The sequence below is a fragment of the Ursus maritimus genome, unplaced genomic scaffold (assembly GCF_017311325.1).
Source record: "Ursus maritimus isolate PB19 unplaced genomic scaffold, ASM1731132v1 scaffold_27, whole genome shotgun sequence".
Lineage (NCBI taxonomy): Eukaryota > Metazoa > Chordata > Mammalia > Carnivora > Ursidae > Ursus > Ursus maritimus.
Window position 1 is genome coordinate 22,584,482 of NW_024425230.1, and position 8,967 is coordinate 22,593,448.

Sequence of the window (8,967 nt, forward strand, 5' to 3'; positions counted from 1 at the left end):
CACAGTTCCCAGCCTCCACCACACAGAGGAAAAGTAGATAACAGAAGAGGTGGGGACACATGGGAATCCCCTTGGCAGGGGCTGTCCTCATGCCCATTGACCCACATGGTACATTCTGAGCAGCCCAGCATCTCAGAGGCTGTGACCTCTCCTAGAAGGTTCTAATGAGATCAGAGCAAACTGCAGTTGCCTATGGATTTGCAGGACTCCTATGGGGTCCACTGTCTACAATGGAGGCAGCCACATCCCCGGACCCAAAATCTTGATTTCTGCCTTGATCCTGGCCTACTCTGCCCCGAGTCCACAGCCTGACAGGCAGCAGACGTCACTTATGGAGGCCTGCTAGCACCGTGTGCTGTGTAAGGGGCTTCACGTGATCTCCCGTAACGTCACAGCCCTTCTGAGGGTAGGCGCCGCTGCCCCCACTTCCAGAGGAGAAGCAGAGTTGGAAGTGACTTCCCTCAGGCTAAGAAGTCAGTCAGCGCGGCTTCTAGGCCTGGGCCCGCCAGAGCCGGCCGTCCGCCTGCTCCCCGGCACCGCCTCCCTTCTGACGGAAGACAGTTGCCCCTGTCCGGCTCTCCACCTCTTGTGAGCGAGACAGTCGGAGCCACCAAGTACACAGACCTCACGTCCCCACAGCCAGAGTGCCTGGGGCGGCCGGAATGAGCAGAGGGAGTCCAGAACCCACCCTGGTGTTTCCTGAGGTTTATGGACATCGGCCAAGGACACGGCTGACTCAGGTAACCCTGGGGGAGCTGCTGATTTCCCTTCTATAGACTTCCCAGCTGGCTGATCAGACTCTCCTTCCCCCAAGTCCCTGCCTAGTTCTGGAAAGAAGTGTTAAGGATTTGGAGCCATCTGTCCGCAGTCTTAACTGCGTATCAACAATCAACACAGGAAGGGGCTGGTTCACCACCCTTGTCACCGCAGGATTTGCTTATAATGATTCATTACCCTTCTCCATCCCAAGGACCCATTCACCAGAAATCATAGCATCCAGTCTGCACCACCAAGACCCTCACCTCGCTCAGCCAGGATGTGCAGGCTTTACGGGCGGCTCAAGAGGGCCTAAGAGACCTGCGTCAGGGCACCGAGAATGGAACAAGGTTCCCATGGACCCGTGGGCTCCAGCTTCCAGGGGGGACTTTGAAGTGGAGAACATGGAGTCCTTTTCAAGAACCGATGTCAACATATCCGCTACCTTGCAACCACCTGTTAAATCACACTGGGCCACTGGCTCTTCAAAACACGAAAACAAAATATCCTGACCTCACGTATAAAAATAAGCTCTAGATGGACATGCCACACAGAGTTTAAGGTCCTCCCCCACAATCCCTGCCTCCTGGTGCTTATGCCTTTATGTAATCCTCTCTCCGTGAGTGTGGGCAAGCCCTGAAACTCGCTCTGACCAATAGGCTATGGCAAAGGTGACGGGGGTGAAACGTAAACCCATGATTAAGTTTCATTATGTAAGACTTGCTCTAGAGACCTTTTTCCCTGTTTCTTTGAAGAAATAAACAGCTGTGTTGGGAGCCCCCCTTGGCGAGGAACTGGGGGCGGTCTCTCGAACTAGGGGCAGTCTCCAGCAAGAAGCCAGGGCCTCGGTCCCACCATCCCAAGGAACTGCATCCAAGCACCAACCATGCCAACTTGGAAGTGAACCCTTCCCCGCAGAGCCCCAGATGGGAACCCAGATTTCACCAACATCTCAATGGTAGCCTTGCATGCGACCCAATGAAGTCATGCCTTGACTCTCAACCCACAGAAATTGTGAGAAAATAAGCACATTGTTTTAAGCCCCTAAGTTTACGGTAACTTGTTAGACATCAAGAGAAAACTACTATGATGGATTAAAAAATACAAAAATTGAAATCTAGAGGAAATTATAGGTGCAATTCTTAATTGATCTATGAATGGGAAACCCCTTTCTCAATACAAAGGCATTGGAAGGAAAGAGAAATGAAAAAGTTAAAATATTGAACAAGACACCGATGTGTAACTTTTGAATGACCATATACAGGCACCAGAAATGCTTTTTTAAAAGCTAAAAAAAATATAAGATTAATGGTGATCTTTTCTAAGTGGTAGACCTATGGTTACTTTAAATTTTAATTATTATTTTTCTGGGTTTTCCAAATATGTTATGACAATCATGCATGACCATTAAGATATAAAAAAAAGTTCCTTTTTTTTTTTAATTCTGCAGAACTTTATCAAAAGCTCCCATCTACTGTAGAAGCCAGATTTGAGCTCCCACCATGCTCCGAGCTGACCCTCCTCCCACCCGTCTCAGCGGGCATACAAAAAGCAAACGCACTGCCCGCACTGCCGAAAGTTGCCCAGGGTGTCAGACCCCAGGTGCTGTGAGGCCCACCTTCCCTGCTGCTGCCGCCCCAAGTCCTCTGTCAGCACATTATTATCAGAGCTTTTGTGGCCTCTGGCCTGGACCCTGACTCCCCGCGGAGCCTTAGCAGGCAGAGCTACGGCCATCCCCTCGGCCCGGGCCACGATCCGGCACGTGCTGGGCGCCAGTAAGCTGGGAATGGCTGGGATTGCTGTGGCCCTTAGCAGGCCCAGAATGTCCCCCATGGAACCAGGAGGGGGAAGCATCACCACTATTTTGCACACACATCCATATGCACAACCAAACCTCCCCCTTCCTGATATGCCAACGATTCCCTTTTTTCCACCACTCTGAGAACAGGCTGGGAAGGAAAAAAAAAATGGAAAAAGGGAGGATCGGAGGGAGGAGAAAATCTCTCTTTATTGAATCAAAGAACCATCCTAAAGGGCCTGTGCCTGGGAGGACCCACGTTCAGGTGAAGGGCGCCTGGAGTCAGGGTCCATTTGCCTGAACAGCCTACGCGGTTGCCCTGCGGGGGGGGGCAGGCCCCCGTGTCCTGTCCAGGAGAGGGGTTCCGCTGGCCGTACCCACACTCCTGTGCCAGCCCGTTCTTACTGCTCTGTGCCTTGTACTGCTTCCCCTACTTGGCTGCGAGCATTTGGAGGCCAGTACACGTGTCCCGTTCACTGTCACTATCCCAGGACACACCACAGCGCCAGGCATTGTGAGCACTCAGGAAACCTCTGTTAAACGAAGCAACGAGCAAATGCACGTGCAGCTAACAGTGACAGCTGGGGGCAATGCCGTGGGGACACACCCGGGCTTATGAGAACGTGCCGACATCAGACACCACACGTCACCATCCAGGGGCTCAGGAGTCCTGCTCGGTCCTCAGCCCATCTGGGTGGCTCCCCACCCACGTGCTTCATCTTTTCAAATGTTCCTCCCACCTGTTCCTTCCTCCCCTCCGAACAAAGGAGGCACACAAATATTTGTTCAGCGAGTGTTCTAACTTCTCTTTCCAACCTGCTTCTCCCACGATTCTGTCACTCACAGACCCCGTCCCTCATTGCTCCCATGTGTGACTGCTGCCTGTTTCGACTCCTGATGAGCGGCCCAGGCCCTGATGGCCCTGCCTCCCCAGCTTAAGTCCCTGGGGCCCACCAGAGCCACCAGGGATCAAAGGAGCTGCTGAAGAAACACAAGTGCCACCATCCAAAGACTCGATGGGATGGCAAAGAGGCCACTTGCAGGCAGGGACGTCACCATCTCCAGGGCACAGCCACGCTGCTGACCCCAGCCACCCGCCCAGATACTCAGCCCTACAGGTCACCAAACTTTTTCCAGAAAGGGCAGAGAGTAACTATTTCAGACTTTGTGGACCCTATGCGCCCTCACAACGAGGAAACTCTGCTGTTGTGGCACAAAATCTACAATAAACAAATGAACATGCCTGTGTCCCAATAAAACTTTATTTACAAACACAGGCAGCAGGCCGGATTTGGTCCACGGGTGATAGTTTGCCGATCCCTACCTCACGTAACTGAGAGGGGCAGTGAGTGTGGAACGGTCATAGTGCTTGGCCTCTCCAACACCTTGAAAACTCTGCACGTTACACATTATTCTTAGGACAATCTCCTGGACACTCAATAAACTTTTAATATCCTGATATCCAGCAAGAGCCATACCCTTGCCTATGGTACCTCTCATAACCTTTAACCTTGAGAACGACAGTGGACGCCAGTACCACCCCAGCCCGAGCACAGACTGGCCAAACACTGCTATGCTTTGGGAGGAAGGACAGACCACATCTCCTAGGACTCATGTTCTCCCACCAGTGACCATCATCACTGGCCCCTCCCTCAGTCCCACTCCACTGTGGTTCTTTACGGCCCTATTGTCCCAAAGGCAGCAAGCAGGAACGCTCACATAAGCAGACTGGTCACAGCCCCATAGGAGAGCCTCTTCAACTACGGCCACCATCCCTAGCGGCCCTTGGGTCCTCAGAGTAGTTGTGGACACTGGGAGGACACTGGTTACCTAGATACACTAGACACTTGCCCTGAACTCTCTTTAGAAAGAGATGCTGGAGTCCACACCTGCCTGGTGAGGGCCCACGGCTTACTGCTTGGGCCATTCCTGGGGCCCAGCACGTGTCAGGGGGCATCTCTCAATCCTTACCTGCTTGGAGTTGGTCAGGTAGAGCTTGGCTGCCAGATTGATGACCTGCAGCTTGACAATGTCCTCTTCTGCCGTGAAGGACTTGGCCATTTTTCTCAAGACGTCAGGTGCAATCTTGGGGACGTGCTCACAGTACTCGCCGATGAGCCACAGGATGCTGGCTCGGGCCATGGGCACCTGCAGGTATGTGAGAGGGGTCAGGACTGGGGTACGTGCGGACGTGTGCGTGGGTGTGTGGCCTGCCAGGGAAATGGCTTTCCTTCCATCTGTGCTAGCCCATGAACAGTGGCGTTCTCTGGAAATGGGCCAGGGAGTTGGTGGGGGAGAGATTAAAAGGTGAGGGGCGCCTGGGTGGCACAGCAGTTAAGCGTCTGCCTTCGGCTCAGGGCGTGATCCCGGCGTTCTGGGATCGAGCCCCACATCAGGCTCCTCCGCTGGGAGCCTGCTTCTTCCTCTCCCACTCCCCCTGCTTGTGTTCCCTCTCTCGCTGGCTGTCTCTATCTCTGTCAAATAAATAAAATAAATAAAATCTTTAAAAATAAATAAATAAATAAATAAATAAATAAATAAATAGAAGGTGAGCATTTCCTGGGCAGCGTCTCCCCTCTTCTCTAGGGGTTCCCTAGCCTGGGCACAGCTTTCAAGCCCCAAAGTCAGTCCTGGTTTGGTTTAGAAGACTGATTTTCTGGTGTTTTACTTCCATGTTATTCTTCCTGAAGCTTCAAGGACTGCCTCATTTGAATGTTTCAACCTAGCAATGCAACAGAAAACCACGAGGTCTGTCAATCAGCCCCGTTCGGCCACAGCTTCAGAGAAAACACAAGCGGTGGGTGGTACAGGCCCTGGAGCTCAGCGAGAGATCCTCAAGGGGAAAGCGAATCTTGGCCTCTTCTTTCCCCCTTTCCGCCTGCAGACCTTTCGGAGCCAGTATGGAAGGTGTGGAAGGCTAGAGTGTTTAAGGACGGGGTTTTGAATTTGCTACAACATGGACGGCACTGGAGGAGATAATGCTAAGTGAAATAAGTCAAGCAGAGAAAGACAACTATCATATGATTTCTCTCATCTATGGAACATAAGAACTAGGATGATCAGTAGGGGAAGAAAGGGATAAAGAAAGGGGGGGTAATCAGAAGGAGGAATGAAACATGAGAGACTATGGACTATGAGAAACAAACTGAGGACTTCAGAGGGGAGGGGGGTGGGGGAATGGGATAGACCGGTGATGGGTAGTAAAGAGGGCACGTATTGCATGGTGCACTGGGTGTTATACAGAACTAATGAATCATTGAGCCTTACATCGGAAACCGGGGATGTACTGTATGGTGACTAACATAATATAATAAAAAATCATTAAAAAAAAAAAAAAAAAAGGACGGGGTTTTGAAATCCCAGGGAGGATGCTGGGATGGGAGGGAAAGCGGGGTTACTGACTCACCTGGATGCTGTCTGTGAGCTTGGCCAGGTGTTTGATGATCTCTCCGTGCTGTGCGGGCTGCATCTGCAGCAGCTTCTTGATGACGACCACGGACTCTGCCACCACGAGCTCTGGGCGCCGGGAAATGAGTGTGTGGGCCCCAGGGCGGTCAGACGGCCACACGCGGGGGGACGTGCACGCCTGCAATGCCCCCGGACCTTTGGCTCTCTTCCACACCCCCCCCCGCACTCCTCCAGTGGCCCTCAGAGATGTAGCAACACTTAGACGCTAACTGAGGTGGACCGACAGATGAACACGAATTGTGGCCGGACAGACAGGTGGATACCCTCTGCTCATCACAGGTGGACACGCAGATAAACACTGACCGTCACGGTTGGACAGCAGCTGCACCAGGCCGTTGAGGCAGGTGTCACGGACTCGGCCTATGTTAGTTGCACAGCGTCCGATGGCCTGGATCGTGGCTGCTACAAAGTCCTTGTCCATGCTGCGGATGTAGGTCTGTGGGACACCACGACAGAGTGACCTCTGCTGGCAGTGACCCTCTGTGATTCTGCAGGCCTGAGGGTGACCTTCGGGGAAGCCTGTCACCCCTCATTCAATGACTCGTCATGCCAGAAATTAAACTCTGGGAGAGGGAGTGACACCCTTACCCATCATGCAGTGATTTCCTGGCCCAAAGCCAGCAGAAGACCCTGGGAGGGGGTCTAAGACAACCGTTTCTCTGCTTCCGGCTCTTAAGAGAAGGGTGGCCCATCAGGACGATTGTCACTGAGCACAAGGAGCTGCAGGGCAACTCCTTGGGTCCCTCTCGTGGGAGCTGGGCTCTGACCCGTACCTGGAATTCCCGTAGGACGGTAGGGATGTTGGTCTCACTGGCCAGGTTGGTCAACACTTCCAGCTGCAGGGAGGCAGAAAACGGGCAGGGTGGCCAGTGGGCTTTCTGTGCTTTCATAACCCCTCATTCCAAACACACTTCACAGACCGGAAAACAAGCCTACGGACAGCCCTGCATCATCCTTAAACTGATGAAGGAAATGACAGATTGTGAAACTTGTCCAAAATGCAGGAGCACCAGTTTGCCTCTTACACGGATTCCCTGACAGAGAGGGCTAGGAGATAGCATGAGCATGCCACCGCTCCGCCTCCACTGAGAACAATGCCTCCTGTTGCTTTTAGGATAAAGAGCAACATCCTTGCCATGGTCTATAAATCCCCGAATGAGCTGACTGCTCTCTACCTCTGTTCTCACACTGCTCTCCCCCTTGCCCTAAACACCGCAGTCACACTGGCAGTCATACTGGCTTTTCGTCAGACCTCTTCCTGCCTCAGGGCCTTTGCATCTATTGTTTCTTCTGTGTGAAGCAGTTCTTGCCATTCCTGTCCCTGCATTCACCTAGACAACTCACGTTCGTTTCTCAGGCCTCAGCTCAAGCCTCACCTCCTGGAGGAAAGCTTCCCTGACGCCAGACTAGATCAGGGCCTCCTACTCTATGCTCTGACAGCCCTCTGCACTTCTCTTTCTTACCCCATTTCTCAAGTGGATTTTCACATTTGTTTTGTGATTAGCTGCTCAGTGTCTCCTCCTCACCCCACTAGACTGTGAGCTCCAAAGGGCAAGGTGTCTGATGAGTTTGCCATCTCTCATATCCCCTAGATCCAGCTGTGACTGATGCATAGATGTTCAGAGAGTCAGGGTTAACTGCTGCTGAATGAAGTTACTCAGCAATGAGGAGGCAGAGCAGGAATGGAATGTGGGTACGGGCTCCTGACACTTCTTCTGTGGGTGTATGTTTTCGTGAAAGCCGGAGGGGGTAGATGTGTGGGGAAAGGAACACTGTGGGTGGAAGACAGGAGACCACAGTGGGGGCAAAGGAGGAATTCTGGAGTCAGCAGGACTGACTCTGCGCTAGTGACCTTGGGTCTACATTTTTATAAGATGGAGAAAATGTATGTTTCCTGAGTTTACTATGAAAATCAGCCTACTTTACATGCGGAAAGTGGCAGATGTCTAACAGGTGATAGGCCAAGGGCAGTTCCCTTCCCACTCTCAGCAGCCTGGCTTCCTGAGCAAACACTTCTGGCTGGAGCAGCCATGGGCCCAGCCCCAGAAACAGGCAGGCACCACGGTGGCCATGTGGATATCTGAGTGGGTCGGCGGGGGTGGGAGTGAGGCGGAAAGGCGGCGTGCACGTCTGTCCATCACTCACCTTCAGGATCTTGATCTGGGTAGGGTCGGTGGATCTGATGTAGAAGCTCTTCAGGTAGGGCTCGAACATACCCTGGCGCGAGAGAGGCGGCCCCGGGGAGCTCCATCGCAGCCCTAGACCTGCCCCACCTCTCCTGACCCCAGGCGCAGGATCCTTCCTGCCGCAGCTCTGTCCTTCCCACCTCCCTCTCAGATCTGACCGCGTCTTTCTTCTCCAGGCTTTCCTCCCCCAGCGGCCCTCAGGATCCAGGCCCTGCTCATCCTCCTGCGCTTGGGGGTCTCCCCTTCGCCATGCTCTGCACAGCTAAGGCATCCCCCAGCCTGCCCTTCCCCGTGGCCGCCCACACCCACGCGCGCCGCTCGTCGGACTGCGCGCGCAGGACATGCTCACCCGGCGCTTGATGGACATGGTGGCCACGTTCTGGAGCACCACGTACTGCACCTCACTACGGAGAGAACAGGTCAAGGGTACCTGGGCCCCTCCCCCGGACAAGGGCCAGGGAGTGGAGGGAAGGGAGGTGGGCCAAATAGGAGGGAGGGGAGGGCACCAGTGGGGGGAGGGCAAGAATGGGGTCAGCACGGGGTGGGGGCGGGGGCTGTGGGCGAAGGTGTGGGGAATGATGTGTGCACCCAGGGTCCGAGAAAAGCTGGGGGGGCCTGCCCACCCCTCCCCAGTAGGCGGCGCCGGCCGAGGCCGGTCAGCCCCCAGGGTGGGCGGTGCGGGCCAGCCCATCCACCCATCCCCCGTGTGGGCGGGGCAGGGGCGGGGCAGTCTGCGGTGTGGGCGGGGCGGGCCGGCCC

At 54.0% G+C, this 8,967-nt stretch overlaps 1 protein-coding gene across 1 annotated transcript in view; it reads right to left on the reverse strand.

The window, feature by feature from the left end:
- The window catches only part of AP3B2 (adaptor related protein complex 3 subunit beta 2), a 33,233-nt gene that overhangs the window by 9,436 nt on the left and 14,830 nt on the right, over window positions 1-8,967 (reverse strand). Inside the window, exons 9-14 of the mRNA XM_040642848.1 lie at window positions 8,558-8,612; window positions 8,168-8,239; window positions 6,796-6,858; window positions 6,326-6,458; window positions 5,961-6,070; window positions 4,526-4,702 (exon numbers count right to left, since the gene is read on the reverse strand). Of these exons, the coding sequence (XP_040498782.1) occupies window positions 4,526-4,702; window positions 5,961-6,070; window positions 6,326-6,458; window positions 6,796-6,858; window positions 8,168-8,239; window positions 8,558-8,612 (610 nt within the window). The remainder of the gene's footprint in view (window positions 1-4,525; window positions 4,703-5,960; window positions 6,071-6,325; window positions 6,459-6,795; window positions 6,859-8,167; window positions 8,240-8,557; window positions 8,613-8,967) is intronic.